This window comes from Oryx dammah, unplaced genomic scaffold (genome assembly GCF_014754425.2).
Source record: "Oryx dammah isolate SB20612 unplaced genomic scaffold, SCBI_Odam_1.1 HiC_scaffold_5, whole genome shotgun sequence".
Classification (NCBI taxonomy): domain Eukaryota; kingdom Metazoa; phylum Chordata; class Mammalia; order Artiodactyla; family Bovidae; genus Oryx; species Oryx dammah.
The window spans coordinates 60,410,084-60,430,893 of NW_024070189.1; the positions used below are offsets into that span (position 1 = coordinate 60,410,084).

The 20,810-nt window shown below is 36.3% G+C and overlaps 1 protein-coding gene across 3 annotated transcripts in view; it reads left to right on the forward strand.

The window, feature by feature from the left end:
- Positions 1-392: 392 nt before the first annotated feature.
- The window catches only part of NME5 (NME/NM23 family member 5), a 29,384-nt gene continuing 8,966 nt past the window's right edge, over positions 393-20,810 (forward strand). Inside the window, exons 1-7 of one of the 3 annotated variants that reach the window (XM_040240017.1) lie at positions 393-2,558; positions 2,658-2,751; positions 3,926-4,103; positions 4,652-6,072; positions 11,760-11,965; positions 12,934-13,034; positions 19,814-19,906. In XM_040240017.1, the coding sequence (XP_040095951.1) occupies positions 5,944-6,072; positions 11,760-11,965; positions 12,934-13,034; positions 19,814-19,906 (529 nt within the window). In that variant the 5' untranslated portion in view covers positions 393-2,558; positions 2,658-2,751; positions 3,926-4,103; positions 4,652-5,943. Of the gene's footprint in view, positions 2,559-2,657; positions 2,752-3,925; positions 4,104-4,651; positions 6,073-11,759; positions 11,966-12,933; positions 13,035-19,813; positions 19,933-20,810 lie in introns of all 3 variants that reach the window. The other 2 variants (XM_040240015.1, XM_040240016.1) reach the window with 2 other exon arrangements.

Below are 20,810 nucleotides of genomic sequence, written 5' to 3' on the forward strand. Positions count from 1 at the left end.
AGTGTGATGATGGCTGCAGCACCCAGGAAACTCCTCTGGTGGATATCCTTTTCAGTCGTGCTACCTCCTCAAAGCTGTAAGTATAGATTTTTATCCAAGATTGTTAGGATTCATACTTTCACTTGTGTTTATGCCTATTTGAATTTGTTGCCATGAGCATTGATTACTTTTGTAATTTGAAAAATAGAATTAGAGTTGGAAAACACTAGAAATAGAATTAAATACAATTCTACTATATAAATAGTAGTCTCTATGCTTTCACCTTATAAAATAGGACTGTTTCATCAACATTAAGAATCTCTTTCTTAAGTAATGCTTGTCTCTATGTTTATTCAGGAAATATTGATGAGTCAGCTTGTCATTCAAGTCTAATATATAAACTACTTTTAAAAATACTAAAACATCTCTTATTAACTTGAAGTTAAAAATTATTTCTAAGAGATTATGTCCCTCGTTACTTTTTATCACAGGTCTTGGGAAATTGTTTATAATTTTTTTTTAGCATAAATAATTCTAAGGCCACAGAGCACATTTTAGAATGTTAATTTTTTTTTCAGTGAAGTGAATTTCTTTTTAAATCAGAAAAACAAGGTATTTCTAGTTTTGGTAACAAATAGTTACTCTTCTGGGCCTAGTCTGGTGTCTATGTATTGAGAGAAGATAGCACGAACTGTTTTTTTTTCTTCACTACATCCTAGATCCATCCACATTATCTGTGGTAAGGCAAACCAATAAGTATTTTAGCCTAAGGTCTACCACTGAACCATGCATATATATTCTTGTAAATAGTAGATTTCAAATTTTTGTTACACAAATAGAATACAGCTAAAAACCTAGATTGTTGAGGAATTACTTCCTTTGCTTTTCTATAATTGCCTTTGTAAATATGAGCAGATGGCATATGATGACTATCCCCCAAACAGGAAATCGCTAATCTGGGACATTTTTTCTCATGACATGTCTGCATCTTGAAATGCAAACTCCACACTCTTATCTTAGAATTTAGGTTAAACATAAAATCTTTATTAGAAAGCAGTAGATACTATTAATTGAGTCTGCTTGACTAGATAGCTTAAGGGGAAACAGGTATTTGAGTTCAGTGTTATCATTGTGGAAGCTTAAAACTACTTTGGAAGATAGACATTCCCTTGGTCCCTCTCTTCTGGCTTCTTCCTTAGTCTGTACTGACTCTTGGGGTAAAGTAGAACTTTTGGAGTACCACTGTTAAGTCTGCAGGTCCTTTTTACTCCCACAGTTTTACTTGTAGTTGCTTGGCATGCATTCCCAAATAGATGGAAATAAAGGTAAGCAAGGGGTTGTTTCTTAAAATATTGCAAAGGTGATTGATTATGAAGTTATAGAACTTATCGCAGTACATTTTACATAATGGAAACTTAATATCTCTTTTGTGGATATATGAACAAAACTGTATCAGAACTAGGGACTTATTGTTTATTCTGGCTGACTGACCAGAAACAAAGGAAGAGGTTTGCTTTGGGCTTTAAATGTCTTGTTCTTGTAGGGTTCTGGGCTTAAGGATAAATTGATTTTTGTGGTATATAATTTAAATATAAGTGAGATAGTGCATCATGAAAATGAATTGTTATATGGAATTGTTCAAACTGGAGAAAGATGAAATATGAGTTGTGTTCAAATGGATGCACACAATATGGTACATAAAGCAAAACGAGGGTGTAAAACCATAGGTGTGAAGAGAGTCCGTTTAGACAGAATAAGGCAGTGTATAAAGTATGAAGTGTAACATGATATCTAACTTTGGAGTAAATAGAAAACTTGCCAACTGGGAAAACTATAAAATGAAATAAAACGAGCAGTTGTACCTCTAAAGAAAAAACTAAATAAATTAGGCAGTTTAGCCCAGAGAAGGAAGGACCATGAGGAGACATGAATTTGTTTTGGTATTTTAAAAGTTACTATACAGAAGAGAAAATGAAAAAGAAAAATATTTAAATTGTATAGCATTCAGGTGAAGTTTGAGAGAACTCCTTGGGATATGAAACCAAGTTTTTCCCCCCACTATGGAAACATGGAAGAAATACTTATTAATGTGACATATATCTGTATAAAAAGAGGACCAGATTCATGTATCAAATACTCCTTTGAGCACTTAATATGTGCCAGGAGCTTGGGAGACATCAGTAAACAAAGACTACGCTCATAGACCAGTTGTTTAGAGTCATAGGTGCTGAAGTGCAAGATTGCAAAAGGCACAGGCAGTTGCTTGTAAGAATGTTACAACTTCATTTGATAATAGTGATCAGTAGAGAATACTTATAGTCTAGGGTCCTTTATGGAAGCCTTAAATATGTTTTCATTCCTGTGATGTTATTTCCTTCAGATGTTAGCTAGGGGCATTGTGTGTTGGGGAAAAGTCATTGCTCATCTAGGGGGAACAGAATACCATATGTGAAATTACTGTTTCTTTTCTGTCCTATTTTATCCCGTAGGTCTGATCTATGCCATGGTGATCCTGTTCAGGATCACTTGCTATTTAAGAAGACTCTCCTGCCAGTCTGGAAGATGATAGCCAGTCACAGGTAGGACTCCAAGCCACTCTGGAAATTCACAACCACTCTTCTCATTTAGGGTGACTTTCTAGAGTTTCTTCATTCTCTCTGGATTTGTCCTTTTATCAGGTTCAGCAGTCCGTTTCTGAAGCCTGTGTCAGAAAGGCAGGCCCCAGGATACAAGGATGTGGTGAAAAGGTCAGTGGAAAAGGGGTCAAGAAAGGTTGGTTGCTTTTATATCTGTCTTTTCATACTTTATTTTGCATTTGTTAGATTATTTCTTTATTTCATTTACATTACTTAAGCTCAAGATATATTTTATAGCTGAATAAGTTCATAAAGTTATAAGCTCAGTCCTTATTTGAGAATGTAAGCAACAACAGGATAAAGAGGCTTTTTTTCATTATTGACTTTTCAGTTATATGATCCGTTTGTTATAATCTTACATTAGCCTTTGGTAGTTTTTGACACTTATTTTGGAGGAAAACTTTGAAAGGAAAACTGTATTCCTTCAGGCAGTTATAAGTATGCAAGGCAAAGATGGTAATCCAAATGGATTTTACAAACACTGGTTGATTGCAATATTTTGGATTTTTATATCATGGTTCATCTAAAATGCTATCATAAACTAGTGTGTCAATGTATAATCATAAAAGAACCTTTGGAGACAGACTCCTTAATTCTGTAGGTGGGAAAACTAAGACTCAGAGGTGATCATAACTTGTCTGTGATCAAAAGTGAATAGCAGAGCTAAAACTAAACCAGTCTTACCTACCTCCCAGTTTAGTCCTCTTTCTACTCTGCTGTGTCTTCTCTTATACATCCACTCTCTATTATGTCCCGTTATATAATATTTATCTTAATATTCATTTTGTCTTCATGAAAGGAGAAAAAACTCTGAGATTTTGATTATATAGTAAAAACTGTTGATTAAATACCTAATGTATGACTACACATTGTAAACTGTCAATAACTCCCATGTGACAAATTGGAGCTTTTTACAACTTTGATACCACCAACTATAAAATGTAATGGCTGGTTCTGTGGGCTCTGGAGTTAGGCTGCTTCTGAATTAGAATCTAAGTTGTGTGACTTTGGGCAAGTACCTAACTTCTTTATATCTCAATTTTCTCATTGCCAGTTGTGATCATGGTACTTACCATATAGGTTTATTGAGAGGATTAAGTGAGTTAATATAGAAAATACCTAGCATAGCACTCGACTTATTGTAAGCAGTCATTATGTTAGCTGCTATTGCTATTTTATATCTAATGGGGATTGTTATCTTTACTACTGTTTTCATTAAGAGCTGGTTAGTTTTTCAAGAAAGCATGTTAGGTCACCACATGTTCCACATGAAGGTTTGATTTCCTCTGGTTTCTCTTGGCCACCTGTAGACCCATGGACTTAACTAGCCTGAAAAGGAATCTGTCCAAGGGACGGATTCGCACCATGGCTCAGTTCCAGCGGGACCTGATGCTGATGTTCCAAAATGCTGTGATGTACAATGACTCTGGTCATCACGTATACCATATGGCTATGGAGATGCAGCGAGAAGTCTTGGAGCAGATTCAGGTACTGTAGGTAGAGAGCTGCAAGAAAAAGTAGTGTAGTTTCTAGAATCTGATTTTAGAAAGTCTTGTGAGAATAAGGATGATGTTGAAATGACCTCGTGCTAGAGTTTATGTTTAGAGGTGATTCAAGGCCCTGAAGGGTTGACATTGTAACTGCTCCTCTGTGGAACCAGCTTTAATAGATGGTGAAGTAAAATACTCTAGGAAGGCAGGCAGCAGTAAAGAGCTCTTAGTGACGTGGGCATAGATAAGTAAGTAATGGGTGCATCTACTTCCAGAGCCTCAAGTCAGAGGGCTAAACATGAATACCTGAGGCTGGAGTCCCTGTCCATTTTTTGATGCTATGTTGGTATTAATATATGTCCACATTGTCCCATTTATAGAAGATAAGATATGGTAACCAGAAGACATTTGAGGGTTTGTTTTTTGGGCAGCATCTTATTGATACTTTAAAGAAAAAAACATGGTTGAATCTCTGCAGAGAAAGAAATAAAATTGCACTCAAACCTCCATAAAGATTCATAGCTGCTATCTGCCTTGACCCTGTAGGTGCTGAGTATTTGGTTAGACAAAAGAAGAGACTTAAATAGTCTGGAATGAAAACTAACCAACCCTATGGATGATGGAAAACCTGTTTGGCTAACTTGGAGCTGCTTTCCTGAACTTTTCTGGATTTTGGACCTTTCTTTGAGACTCTGACTTATTGAAGATCCCAATACTTGCTTACCATTTTTCTGTTGTCTTTTCTAATAAGAATTATACCTTAACTTACAACCAAAGAGTTAAAGGTGCTTGTGGACATGATATAAAGAAAACACAGAAAACTGAGATTTGGGGTTAGGCTGTATATGTTGCCCACATTTTTGTTCTGTAAGGTTAATTTAGAGATAAATAGATTAAACTTCTTTTACTGCTCTTTAAATAAATGTTACTTCACAAGTCAAAAATTACCTTTTAATGAGTATAGAAGCTGGCAGTAGAGGGGATAACATTGTCTGGTGAAATATGGAAGGTATCTGACACAGATTTTCTTACATAGAATGGAAGGTGCTGGGGATAGGATGAGGGAGAGCACCAATGATTTATCTGATCATTTGTAAAGTGGAGATAATACAAGTATCCTTTGAATGACTAGGAGGGTGAAATAAAATAAATTATGAGGAAAATGTTAGAAAACATCTACTGCTTTTAAGATTTGCAAGGGGATAAAAATCCCTGTGGTGGGTTCCCTTTCTTGGCTAAAAGGAGCTAGCCAAAGACTGTGAAGTGCTCTACTGGAATTGGCCCTCTGCAGCCACCATCTCTAAGCTGGGTTTCTGGTCTCCTAGCAACAATCTGTGACACTAAAGGAGCCCAGGCTAAGGTGAGTGCCCAGATGAGGGCCGGACTCTGAAGGAATCTGGGGGTGCAGCCCACAGAGATTCAGGGGACCCCGGAATTCTGCTTTCCAGCCGGGCCTTACCCTAAGCGTCCTGGTGGCGGGAGGGGGTGGAAAGAGGGTGTGTGTGTGTGCACTGTGGAGGGTGGTGCTGAGTGGCGTGGAGAGTTGCAGACCTAGTCTCCTCCTGGGCTCCTCGGGTCCTCGGCTTTGTCTTGCTCCTTGGGCTCTCCTAACTTAATGAAAGCACCTAGGAAAACCCATGGCAGGAGACAGAGTAAAAATCTTATTATTGAGACACTGCTTGTGGAAAAAACTCCGACAGTTTCCAGCTTTATAAATTAATAAAAATCAAGCAGCTGATAATACTGTTTAGTCACAATTACATTAAGTTGGGGGTGCGGGTACATGTCATTGCAGTTGATACGCGTGAAGGATCTTAAACTGTAGCTCAAAAGCCAGAATGGAGCTATCAATGCCCCCACCTCAGATCTACGTAGAAAAGACTCTGGCTATTATCAAACCAGATATTGTTGACAAAGAGGAGGAGATACAAGATATTATTCTCAGATCTGGATTCACCATTGTTCAGGTAACTTCTGGGCAGTATGATCATGTTTTTTTCCTCTCTACTGAACTAGACTTTTCTGCCTTAGCTTTTAGCTAAAATAGAATTAAAAATTCACTTTATCTTAAATAAAAGATATGTTTGAAAGCTCTTCTTACTCATAGAGTTATATCCCTAAACTTGTTTTAGAATACCTTTGATTTTACCTTTTAAAAATGTTTATGTATATGTGTTAGCCCAGTTTGATCCTTTGTATTTAGCATGAAATTTAGGTTTACTCTTCTGAATATAAAAGTTATATGTGATAATTTTCCAAAAAGTATTTTCACACTTTAAAAATATATAAAATGAGAAGTAAAGCTTCTTTTTCCCATCTCTCCTCTCCCAACTCAACTCTCAATCTGCAGAGACAATCACTTAACACTTTATTTTCTTTCAGAATTTTTGTATGCATTTACAAATATGTTTCCCCCATAAAGTAGGACAGTCGCCCTCCCTGGACCCTCTTTACCCTCCCTCAGATAGCATGCCAGATCATTACTTCTGAATCTAACTTCTGTGTAAATACTCTTCTGTCCTAATAAACCACAGTTTATTTACTTGATCTTGATGAATTTTTAGACTGTTGAGTTGTGTTCTTTTTTTTTTTTAGTTTAATGTTTTAAGCCTTTTCCTTGTTCTGCAGTTAGTAGTTTGAATATATAAAGACTATCAAATAGAATGGAATATTTTTAATTTTCCTTTTTTGTACCATTCTCATTTGAAATTTCACTTTTTATTATATTTATTCACTGTCATATTGCTTGTTGAGTCTTTTAAAAAATAAAAAAGGTAACTTCAGTCTTCAGAAGATGGGTTTTTAAATGAACTTAGAAGGATACGTGGGGGCTGAGGGTGAGATGCTACAAGAAAATTTAAGGGAGTAGTAATGCAGGAAAATATAAAGAAATAATATAATTAAAAGATTCAGGTAAAGATGAGCTTTTAAATAAATGTTGTTAGGAAACTGGGTAGCCACGTAAAAAAAAACAAACTTGGATTCAAATATTACACTATATATACCAGGATAAATTCCAAATGAATTTGACATTTAAATATTAAAAAATTAAACCATATAAACTCTAGAAGAAAAATAGCTGAATTTCTTTTTATTCTTGGAAGGGGACAGCCTTTTTACTGGGTACTGTAAAATAAAAGATTGATAAAAATATAAACATAAAAAACTTGAGTATGGCCAAATAAGCATAATAAGCAAAGGCAAAACACAGGTGACAAACTTGGAAAAAATACTTGTAACTCATAAAGAGTAATCTCCCAAATGTATAAAAAGCTCCTAAAACAGGATAAAAATTCGACTGAAAATGGGCAGTACATGTGGATGGTCAAAGAAATAAAAATGCTTCTAAAACATGGTAAAAGATGCTCAATCTCTAAGCAGGAAAAAAGCAAATTAAAATGACACTGAACTACCATCTGGCAAGAATATAAAAGTAAATGACATAACCCCTATGGAAGGGAATCTGGCAATTATCTATCAATATTTACAGATGCATCTTCCCTTTGACCCAGCAGTACTACTTCTGGGAATCTCTCCTATAACTTGTGTATTAATATGCAGTGACATATATCTAGGTAATTTTTTGTAGCATTGTTTATTTACAAGCAAAAAATTGAAAACAACCCCACATTAGGAAATTGGTTAAATTTACCCTGACGAATCTGCCAAATTGAATACTATGCAACTAATTATAAAAAGAGCAATGAAGAACCTCTCTGTGTCCTGCTAGGGAAAAAAGCAAGATGCAGAACAATGTGTAGCTTTTTTCTATGATAGAGAAAAAGTAATATATATTCATGTTTGCCAGTATTTACAAAATGAATTTAGAAGAATTTAGAAGAATTTACAAAATGAATTTTAAATAAACATTAAAAAATGGTTGCATATAGAAGGTAAGGAAGAACAGGCTGAATTAGGACAGGAATGGGAATGAAATTTTTCAGTATGAACCTTTTTATATTGCTTTGAATTTTTTAATCCCCAAAGTATGTTACTCATTAATTTTAGAAGAAAGGCAAAACATACAAATAAGATACAGTTTCCAATTTGATTTTTAAAAGTTTGAAAAGAATTAGTGAAAAAATAATTAAGCAGCAAATGATAGTTAGAAATTAAAACTTCTTATAAAAAAAAAACAGTGTAAATGTTAATATTTAACACTTTCTCTAGTCAGCAATAAATTTTAAACCAAAGAACATCTTGGTATGTAGTATGCTTCTTTTTGGTTTAATTGTGATAAAATATATACAACATAAAATTTACTGTTTTAACTGTTTCAGTTCAAGGGCATTAGAGTACCTTCACATTGTTGTGCAACTGTCACCACTGACCATATCTAGAACTTTTTCATCATCTCAAACTGACACTCTGTAACCATTAAACACTAGCTCTCTGCTTAGCCCTCTCCCCAGTCCTTGGTAACACTATTCTACTTTCTGTCTCTATGACTTTGCTGTTCCGGGTATCTCTTGTCATTGGAATCATTTTTGTCCTATGTATTATATGCTTTAAAATAGGCTTTATTGTAGTTGAGAGTTCATTGAACTTGAGGCTTTCTTTTCCCATCTAGGAAAAAACCTTCTAAAAAATGATGTGTTCATTTAGTAGGTAGCAGTCTTTCCTGTGTTACAACAAACTATTGGTTCCTTTTTTTAAAAATATTTAATTTACTTATTTGGCTGTGCTGGGTCTTAGTTGTAGCACTCAGGATCTTTAGTTGCTGCATGCAGGACCCTTTTTTTTTTTTTTTTTTTTTTGGTGGGGGCCACAGCAAACTCTTGTGGCATGTGGGATCTAGTTCCTTGACCAGGGATTGAACCAGAGCCCCCTGAATTGGGAGCGCAGAGTCTTACCCACTGGACCAACCTCCTTTTCTGATATTAAGTTCACTTCTCTTTGTGAAAATACTTTGTTTTTTGTTTATTTACTTATCTTTTGGCGGTGGCTTGCAGGATTTAGTTCCCTGACCAGGGATTGAATCCATGCCCTCTACAGTGAAAGCACAGCATCCTAACCACTGGACTGCCAGAGAATTATCTCGTGAAAATATTAATCTAAATTACAAAAAAGTTTATCTGATCTAATTTGGAAGCAATTGATGGAATCATTGATTCAGTATCAGCTTTACTTTAAAATGAGCCCTCAGGTTTTAAAATTATGCTACATTAGCTGGCATACCTGCAAAAGATAGCTTCCCTTGCTTGTTAAGGGATATGTGGCAGTTAAGTGCTTACAGTGCAACAGATGAGATTTTTAACCCAGCAACAACAAAATTACTCAAACCAATAGGCATGAGAATCACAAATACAGGCATGTCTTAATTTTAAAATAATAGAATCAACGATTATACTAAATCAAGTGCTGTTATCACTTCTCAGATTTCTTCTATTTCTTGACTATATGAATTTTAATATGAAAACAGATGTCAGCACCTTTTTTTTTTAATAGTACTAGAGCTTCCCAGGTGGTGCTAGTGGTAAAGAACCTGCCTGCAGGAGACGTAAGACACTTTGGTTCGATCCCTCAGTCAGGACGATCCCTGGAGAAGGAAATGGCAGCCCACTCTAGTATTCTTGCCTGGAGAATCCCATGGACAGAGGAGCCTGGAGGACTACAGCCCATGGGGTTGCAAAGAGTTGACACGACTGAAGTGACTTAGTCCATAACTTCCATCAGCTTCCATAACTGATCCTTGACTGTGAGAATGTTAGTTTTTGTCTAGTAGGGCCTGTTCATAGCAATGCTGAACTACCTAGTAAGCATCTTTCCAGGCTTCTTGAACTGGGGCAGTTTAGATCCCTCTCTACAAACCAAGCAATTTTATCAAGTTTCTGAAACCTGAAGACATAGGATAGTTTTGTGGGTTTTTTTTTTTTGAAATACAAATTCTTTTATTCCAGGTGTTTAATGAGCAATAAATGTGAATCTTAGATAGCTAAATGATGGTAGATTTGTCATTTTTGCCTGTGATTAGATTTGGTTTCTCTAAACAGCAATTTCGAACAGCAATTGAGTAAGCAGGAAGTGACTTGTGAATGGAGTTAAGATAGAAAAATTGGAAGAATGACTGACTTGGCTTCTATGATTTTTAAAAATTTAATAATTCATATAACTTTTCATTTGTGAAAAAAAGTAATATTTCTTTGTCTCAAACATTTTATTTTCTTTCAAATTAACAAGCTTAATGCTAACTACTTATCTTAAGCTCTTTCTGAGTCAACATATTTATGGCAGAACCAGAATAAGGAAACAAGTGAAAACCTTGTTTACTGCATCATGTTGCACCATAATGAGACCAGTTCTCTAGAATAATGTAGGGAAATTTCACAAATAGATACAGAAAGATGAATTTAGAATATTCTAAAGTATTTTTTACTTTATACGAAATACGTATTAACAAGATATTGAAGATTGGCATGTTTTTACTTTAAGGAGAGAAGATTATTTTGTCATTAATATTGTTGTTTTTTAGTCACTAAGTCCTGTCTGACTCTTTTTGTGATCCCAAGGCCTGTAGTCCTCCAGGCTCCTCTGTCCATGAGATTTCCCATACAAGAATACAGGAGTGGGTTGCCATTTCCTTCTCCAGGGGATCTTCCTGACCCAGAGATCGAACCTGTTTCTTCTGCACTGGCAAGTGGATTTTTTACTGCTGAGCCACCATTAACATACCATAGGTTGAAGGAGGCTGCCAAACAAGAGTAGTTTTTCTTAAGTAATAATTCTTATTTACAGCCTACATTAAAAAAAATTTATTTAATTGGAGGCTAATTACTTTACAATATTGTAGTGGTTTTTGCCATACATTGACAAGAATCAGCCATGGGTGTACATGTGTTCCCCATCCTGAACCCCCCTCCCACCTCCCTCCCCATCCCATCCCTCGGGGTCATCCCTGTACTGGCCCTGAGTGCCGTGTCTCATGCATTGAACCTGGATGGCAATCTGTTTCACATATGGTAATATACATGTTTCAATGCTATTCTCTCAAATCATCCCACCCTTGCCTTCTCCCACATAGTCCAAAAGTCTGTTCTTTACATCTGTGTCTCTTTTGCTGTCTCACATATAGGGACATCGTTACCATCTTTCTAAATTCCATATAGATGTGTTAATATACTGTATCGGTGTTTTTCTTTCTGACTTACTTTACTCTGTATAATAGGCTCCAGTTTCATCTACCTCATTAGAACTGATTCACATGCATTCTTTTTAATAGCTGAATAATATTCCATTGTGTATATGTACCACAGCTTTCTTGTCCATTTGTCTGCTGATGGACAGCTAGGTTGCTTGCATGCCCTGGCTATTGTAAACCATGCTGCAATGAACATTGGGGTACACGTGTGTCTTTTGTGGTCAGATTGGTACTATTTCAAGTTATTAGTGACTTAGGAAAGTCACTCAGTCATGTCCAACTCTTTGTGATCACGTGGACTATACATACAGTCCATGGAATTCTCCAGGCCAGAATACTGGAGTGGGTAGCCTTTCCCTTCTCCAGGGGATCTTCCCAACCCATGGATTGAACCCAGGTCTCCTGCATTGCACACGGATTCTTTACCAGCTGAGCCACAAGGGAACCCCATTAGTGAATTAATGAGGTGTTACTGAACTGTCAATAATGCTTTTGTTGACTTTGTTTCTCTTTTAGAGAAGAAAACTACATCTCAGCCCTGAGCACTGTAGTAACTTTTATGTGGAACAATATGGGAAAATGTTTTTCCCCAATTTAACAGCTTACATGAGTTCTGGACCACTTGTTGCCATGATATTAGCTAGATATAATGCCATCTCTTACTGGAAAGAACTCTTGGGACCAAGTAATAGCTTAGTAGCTAAGGAGACACACCCAGACAGGTAACTTTCCTAGGGGAGAAATGGAATACAACTATGAAAATGAAAAAAATCTGATTTCATTGTAATAAGAATTTACTTTAATTGGAAAGTTTTCCTGAATAACCTGATTTTTTTTTTTTTTTTTTTTTTTTGGTGGTGATGCAGGGTTGGGTGGGGAAGGTCCATTCTGTGTTTTAACTACATAAATGTGTACTTTAATATCAAATACCACAAAAGGTCTCAGAGAATGTTTGATTTATGGTTGACTAGCCTTATTTTTCTCTCATTCTTGAATTAAACTGCCACAGGTATAGGAATTTTCATGGGAAAATTGGGATGGTATTTCATAGAATGTTAGTAATAGAGATTAGAAACTCAGATTTTCAGCATTATCTTTAATGTTTAGAAACCAGAGGACATTGAGTTCTTGACACTTTTGAAAATACCATTGTTTTTTCAATTGTTACAAGATAACACCTCTTTTTCACCCAGATAAGTTATTTTTCCAGTATATCTCTCCTACATATTTACATATATTTGACCCTCATGTAGATACTACTGCTGCTGCTAAGTCGCTTCAGTCGTGTCCGACTCTGTGCGACCGCATAGACGGCAGCCCACCAGGGTCCCCCGTCCCTGGGATTCTCCAGGCAAGAACACTGGAGTGGGTTGCCATTTCCTTCTCCAATGCATGAAAGTGAAAAGTGAAAGTGAAGTCGCTCAGTCGTGTCCGACTTTTCGACCCCATGGACTGCAGCCTACCAGGCTCCTCCATCCATGGGATTTGCTAGGCAAGAGTACTGGAGTGGAGTGGGGTGCCGTTGCCTTCTCCGTCATGTAGATAGATGTATGCTGAAAGTCAAAATAGATTAAAACCTCCATATGTGAGAAGTAGAGATGCTTCTGTAAAATTTCTAAGTAGAATACATAAGTAAAAAGTAAGGAAAGAATATCAGATTGGGTGGTCATCATTTCTAACTTGCTTTCAGTCTGAGGGCGATTTATGGCACAGATGAGCTAAGAAATGCACTTCATGGAAGTAATGATTTTGCTGCAGCAGAAAGAGAAATTCGATTCATGTTTCCTGCAGGTGAGTTACAAATGAGTAATTAGTTAATTGCATTTACTTGTTTGCTTTCTCTCTTAATTTTGGAGATGTAGCTGGGAAAGAAGATATCAGGGTTTATCTCCAGTATATTCTGTCATATTTTCAAGTTGTAGTGACTTAACAATTTGAAGCCAAGAATAGAAAACTTAGTGTTTTTCTCAGAATGAAATTGTGACCTCTAGGGAATCTTTTGAAAGAAAGGAGTTTACCTTTCTTTCCTTTATTTTGGACTGGGCATATCAAGGGTTTTTCTTCTTCTGTGTTATTACTCCTTTTAGTTATCCCTAAGTGCATTAGTCAAATTTGTTACAAATGAAAAGAGACTCTTCTTTGGCACTTTTGATGGATTTGCCATATTCTCTAGTAACAGTTTACTGTTTATCTAACAAACACTCATGCTTTCATGAAATTCATAGTTCTCCATCCCCTTTTTTTGTTTCTATCCTGTGAAGTTATAAACTTTTTAGAAGTGAGTATCATGAGGAATGACACTGATGTTCTTATTTTTAGAGCAGAAAAGAAATTTGGTGATTTTCATTATATAGAAAAAAGTCAAAGCTTTGGGCAGTTTTGAAAAATTTTTTTGGCCTTTCTTTCCTCTCAGTAATTTAGAACTATTCCTCAGTATTTTTCTGCTAAAGATTTATTCAAAGAAAACTGAAAATTGTCTTGGAGATTTAAAAGTTCAGATTTTTGAACAAACAAAAACTGTTTTAAAGATATCTATACACAAAAGGATTTGCTTACTACATACTTAATTCTTACTGTGACAGAAATTTCTGTTGTATCTATCTCCTTAAGGTGTCTTTTTCTTTGGAGCTGTTTTTATTTTGGAATATTTACACAAAAGGAGATAACATAGCAGCCATGAAATGAAAAGATGCTTGCTCTTTGGAAGAAAAGCTATGACCAATCTAGACAACATATTAAAAAGCAGGGACATTACTTTGCCAACAAAGGTCCGTCTAGTCAAAGCTGTGGATTTTCCAGTAGTTGTGTATGGATGTGAGAGTTAGCCCATAAAGAAGATTGAGTGCTGACAAATTGATGCTTTTGAACTGTGGTGTTGGAGAAGACTCTTGAGAGTTCCTTGGACTGCAGGGAGATCCAACCAGTTCATCTTAGAGGAAATCAGTCCTGAATATTCATTGGAAGGACTGAAGCTGAAGCTCCAATACTTTGGCCACCCATTGGGAAGAGCTGACTCATTAGAAAAGACCCTGATGCTGGGAAAGCAGGAGGAGAAGGGGATGACAGAGGACGAGATGGTTGGATGGCATCACTAACTCAATGGACATGAGTTTGAGCAAACTTGGGGAGATGGTGAAGGATAAGGAAGCCTGGCGTGCTGCAGTCCGTGGGGTCACAGAGAGTCAGACATGATTGAGTGAACGACAACAAAGATCATATAGTATAATAAGCCACTAATGAACCCAGCATTCAGTTTCAAAGATTTTGGTCTGTCTGCTTTTTTTTAAAAAAATTGAAGTATAATTGATTTAGACCAGTCTTGTTTCATCTGTCACTCCTGCTTGTGTTTCTTCTGCTTCTGTATTATTTTGGGGCACATCTTGAACATGAGATGTTTTTTGATGTGGTAGATGTTTAGATTTTGTCCTACTAGTGAATTAGACTTTTTCTCCTTAGCTTTTAACTAAAATAGAGTTAAAAACTCTTCTATCTTAAGTGGAACAAAATTTTTAGAAGCCCGTTTTACTCATAAGGTTATATCCTTAGACTGTTAGTTTGTATTGCTTTTGATATTACTAATTAATTAATCCTCTTAGACATTTGAGAAGCAGCAGTTGTAGGACAGATATAAATGATTATCTACTACACTACAGATGTCTTACTATGAGAATGTGAAGTCCTTGAGAGAAGGTTTTTGGAGTCTGTGATATGAGCTCCTTCTTGCTTAGCAGTGAGGAACTGTGTACAGAACCCTATATGATAAGTCACTAAAGCAAGTTACAAAGATTCAAAGCTTTACTACGTTCCATTCATTCAGCAAGTTTATTGAGTTGTGCCAGAAATACAAAAATGAATAAGATATCCTTGCTCTCTCAAGATGATTTTATTTGAAAAGGCCAGAAAAATAAATATACAGTGCAGTGTATAACTTCTGCCATGTAAAAGCCTTTAAAAGTACAGTGAAAATTTATTTATGTGAGAAACATGAAAGCACATTTTAGTTTCTCATTAATTCATCCAACTCTCTTGTCAAAAATCAGTTGGCCATATATGTAAGTATCTACTTTTAGATTCTCAGTTCTGCTTCATTGATCTTTATAGTCTGTTCTTATGTCAGTACCATACAGTCTTAATATTGTGGTTTCATAATAGGATTTTTTTCTTTTTTATATATCTATATTTGTCCCAACTCTTAAGTGTGTGGCTTGAACACTACATTTCCACTCATAAAACTTGTTCTGAGTTATTTTTCAAATGGCTTTGCAACATGCCTAGGTAGGCTTATAATTTTGCTATTCTAAATATTATTTTCCTTTATAAACAATCTCTATATATGGATAGTGACTCCCATCAACTTGGTTCAGTTTAACATACTAATTTCTAGGGTCCTGGCACATGCGGTACTATGACTGTAGGGGTTAGGTTTAAAAAGTAGATCCCAGAAAATGAAAGTTGCTTTAATGAGTACTTTTCTTTTAAACATCAAGGTATATACTTCAGAACACTTTAGTGATGAGATTTGGCCCACTAAAGAGTCTGCTTGATAGCTAAACACTTCAGACTGAGAAGTTAACATAGGTTACATACACCTTACAACACTACTTCTGTCTGCTAAAATAAGCCAACATGAAACTAGGAAAAAAAGCTAGCTCTACTTCAGTGCCTAAAGTATCACACTTAATAGAAATCTTAACTTTCCCCTAAAGCAGTTGCCATGCCATACATATTTTTAAATGCTAATAAAAATAAATACTTGAAAACATGTTATCAGAAGAAATGGAGACAGAGTGTTGAACACGTAACCACATAATCCTCAGGCAGAGCTTAGTCTACTTCTTCCATATGAGAAGGGTCATCATCTCCTTCCAAGGGCGACATCTCCTCAGTTATGGCAGCATTGCTGTTGTCAGTAGTGGGGTCATTCTTGTGGATACCAAGACCAAATTTGATAATTCTGTAGACCCTGTTAGCATGGGTCTGGGGATCCTCCAGACCAAAGTCAAGATAGGAGAGCCACTTCATACAGTAGGATGACCTGGTCCTTCAAAGACTTGTCATTATTATCAGCCTTTTGCTTCAGGGTCTTGATGATGAAATGGTCTGGGGTTTACCTCTAGGTGCTTCTTTGCTGCCAGGGCTTCCCTGGTGGCTCAGATGGTAACGAGACTGCCTGCAATGCAGGAGACGTGGGTTCGATCCCTGGGTTGGGAAGACCCCCTGGAGAAGGAAATGGCAACCCACTCCAGTATCCTTGCCTGGAAGATCCTATGGTCAGAGGAGACTGGCAGTCTACAGTCCATGGGGTTGCAAAGAGTCGGACACGACTGAGCAACTTCACTATCACTATAACCTATTCTTGAGTTGTCTCTTAGGGCTTGAGCCTTCATGATTCTTTCCATGTTTGCTATCCAGCTGTACGTGCTCGTGACAATGAAGCACAGGGATGTCACCAGTAGGTTTTGCAGAGGTTTTGCAACCATCTTTTTTGCAGAGGGTTTGAAACTTTTTCTTTTCCTGTTTCTTATGTATTTTGGGCTGTGCTGAGTCTTTGTTATTGTGTAGGCTTTTCTTTACTTGCTGCAAGCAGGTCTGCTCTCTAGTTGCAGTGCATGGGCTTCTTATTGTAGTGGTTTCTCTTGTTGCAGAGTATGGCCTCTACAGTGCACGGGCTTCAGTAGTTTCTGCATGTGAACTCAGTAGTTGGAGTTCCCAGGCTCTAGAGCACAGGCTCAGTTTGGCACACGGGCTTAGTTGCTCTACAGCATGTGGGATCCTCCTGGACCAAGGATCAAACCCTTGTCTCATGCACTGGCAGATGAATTCTTTACCACTGAGCCACTAGGAAGGCCCTCTTCCTATCTCTTTTTCTCCTCGTCTTCTGGAAGTTCCGGGCCCTCTTCAATGACTGACACTGAGGTCTCTCCCTCAAACTTCTTTAGCTGTTGCACACAGTACTCATCTAGTAGCAGTTCCAGAGTCTGGGCCACACTATTACTGCTTGGGTACCTGACCCCTTCAATCATTAAGTAGTCAAGTAACCAAGAACAGGACTTCTTCTTTTGAACCATAGCTCTAATTCATTAGTTAATCTCAGAGAAACATCAGTTCATCTCAGAGGTACCAAGCATAGATAGAGCCAATGTTCCCAGGAGGAATTCTGATATTATTTGAAAATCCAAGTCTCCCAAGCCTCAGGGTACCAGCCAGGGTTGGCCTCCCTTCCCCAGCAGGCAAGTGTCAGTTGTTCCTCATTAAAGGTTTTGAGATCAGGTTAGTGGAAAGTCTCCAAAATTCAAATAATAAATAGCCAGAGACAAATAACAAATGATTTTCAAAAATAGAGAAACAATCCAAAAATGAAGATAAACAATTTTATCCACAATAGCATCAAAAACAATAAGATATTTAAGAAGAAATTTAACAAAAGAAGTGCAGTTCTTGTGCACTGAAGAGTACAAAACAAAATGTTGCTGAGAGAAATGAAAGAATATCTAAATAAATAGACATCCCCTTTTAGGGGCTTCCCTGCTGGCTCAGGTGGTAAAGAATCTGCCTGTGATGTGGGAGACCTGGTTTCGATCCCTGGGTGAGGAAGGTCTCTTGGAAAAGGAAATGGCAATCCACTCCGGTTTTCTTGCCTGGAGAATTCCATGAACACAGGAGCCTGACGGACTACAATCCGTGTGTTTGCAAAGAGTGGGACACAACCGAGCAACTAACACTTTCCTGGATCAGAAGAGTCAATATTGTCAAGATGACAGTTCACTCCAAATTGATGGATAAATTTAATGCAGTCCATATTAAAGTCTATGCATGCTTTTATGTAGAAATTAACAAGTCAATTCCAAAATGTATATGGAATTACAAAGGATCTAGAAGAGCTAAGGCAATTTTGAAAGTGAAGAACAAAGTTGGAAGACTTCGACTAACCTCATTTCAACCTATTATGAAACCACAGTAATTAAGGCTGTATGGTCCTGATGTAAGGATAGACATAAAGATCAATGAAGCAGGATTGAGAATCTAGAAGTAGATTCTTACATTTATGGCCAATTGATTTTCCATGAAAGTGCCTAGACAATTTGATGGGGAGAGGGTGATCTCTTCAACAAATGGTGCAAAGACAACTGGATATATCCACATGCGAAAACAAAAACCAGCATAGACCCTTGCTTCACACCATACACAAATAGACCTAAACATAAGAGCTAAAAACTAGCTTTGGTTTTTAGGAAGAGCACCAGCTTTTTCAAGGATTAGGAATATGTCCTAGAATATCTTTATAACTTGCTTTAGTGACGCATCATTTTAAGGGGTTTTGTATATCATTCCTGACTGACTGCTAAGCAAAAGGGAGCTCATATCACAAACTCTTCTAACTGGAAGAAAATATAGAAAATCTTTATTACCTTGAGTTGGACAAAGAGTTTTTACATATGACATCACAAATATGATCTGTAAAATAAAATATTGATACATTGGACTACATCAAAATTCAAAGCTTTTCTTCTTAAAAAGTCATCATTAAACATATGAAAAAATAAATCACAGACTGGGAGAATATACTTGCAAATCACATATCAGATAAAGCACTTGTATCTAGAATATATTAATATAAAGAATTTTTACAACTCAATACAAACAACTGAATTAAAAACTGCAAAAGATTTGAATAGGCATTTCACAAAAGATAACAGGCTAATAAATATATGAAAAAGTGCTTAGCATAATCACTGAGGAAATGCAAATCGAAAGCACCATGAGATACATTTGCTTACCCACTAGAATAGCTATAATCAATGGCAAGAATATAGAGATACTTGGGACCCTTTTTGTTTCTGGTAGAAATATGTTTTTTTGTTGTATTGCAAGTGTGGGTCACCTATAGTGTTCAAACAAAGCTGAAGAGACTAAAATTTCCTTAAATCTTAGATAATTTATTTTAACAATTGAAAAATAAGCAGCAATATTAATATATACTATCATAGAAATAGGATTTATATGTATATTCAATAGTTTATAAGAGAGCAAGAAGCATGTATTAATCACTCTTGTATCTGTGAAGTGAAATGAAGTGAAGTGAAGTCACTCGGTCATGTCTGACTCTTTGCGACCCCATGAACTGTAGCCTACTAAGCTCCTCTGTCCATGGGATTTTCCACTGTGCAAACTGCCTCCATTTTGTTGACAGGAGTTAATTTTTGTGATGAATTAATCTAGATTATATATATTCTTTCAGCTTTTCATAACATTGTCGATTATGTATTTACTGTTAAAAAATGGAAATGGAAATGCAAAAAAGGAGATTGTTGAAAACATAATCAGAATCTTATGTGTGAGCACTATCAATATATTGATGTATTTTTTGCTATTTGTATGAGTCTTATTTTTGTGTGTGTGATTGTGTTTTTGAACAAACTATTCACTTTGTATCTATTTCTGTTTACTTTTTTAAAAAAGAAAAACTATTTCTCATGTCATTAAAATTTCTTTGAATGTGTCCTTTTTAATGACTGTATAATATTTCATCATTTATGTTAGCTTTAACGGGACTACATTTGTATTTGCAGTGATTGTGGAGCCCATTCCAGTTGGACAAGCTGCTAAGGACTATTTAAATTTGTATGTAACGCCAACTCTGCTTAAAGGACTCACAGAACTTTGTAAGCAAAAACCAGCAGATCCTTTTGTAAGAAATCTTTTTATTCATACTGAAGAATACTGTTTATAGCTTTCAGAATTAAAATATTCTTTGAAATATATAGAAAGTCACTTTAAAAAGCTATTTTATATACATTTTAGATATCTCCTTTTGTATGACATTTGATTACAGTTGACCCTTGAGTTAGAGTAGGACTTAGGGGCACTGACCCTTTGCACAGTCAAAAGTCTGGCATACTAAGAGCTCCCATGTGCAACAACTAAGACCCAGTGCAGCCAAAATAAATAAATACTTTAAAAAAAATCTGGCATATAATTTATAGTAGGCCCTCGTATCCTTAGTTCCTCTGTATCTATAATTTCTGCATCCTGTGTTCAGCCAGTTGTGGTTTGTGTAGTACTGTCGTATTTACTATTGAAAAAAGTCTCCACGTAAGTGGACCCCCACAGTTCAAATCTCTGTTGCTCCAGGGTCAACTGTGCTTATTTTCTTGCTGTGTTTTGACTCTTAAAAAACATTTTAAGTACATTTTCAATCATTGCATCCTTTAATTGCTCAGCATTGTTTTTGTGTATAATTTATATAATCAAATGATAAAATTAGATATATACTTGAATTTTGTTCATCAGTTTTATTTCTCATAATATCTAAATTTTCTGAATAGAAGATTTGTATTTATTCACATACTTGATGCCTCAACATTGCTCATTCATGTGGAAGAACTGTTGAGTATGAGGATGTAGGATGATCATCCAGGGCCAACTGTCAGCCTGGATCCTTCCTATATAGATACTCCCGCCCATCTGAAGAGTCTTAGAGATAATCAGGGAAGGTTATTTTAATATCAGCCCTACCAAAATAATATGTCTGGCCTTGGTTAGAATTCTCAAAAGGAATCCTTTTCG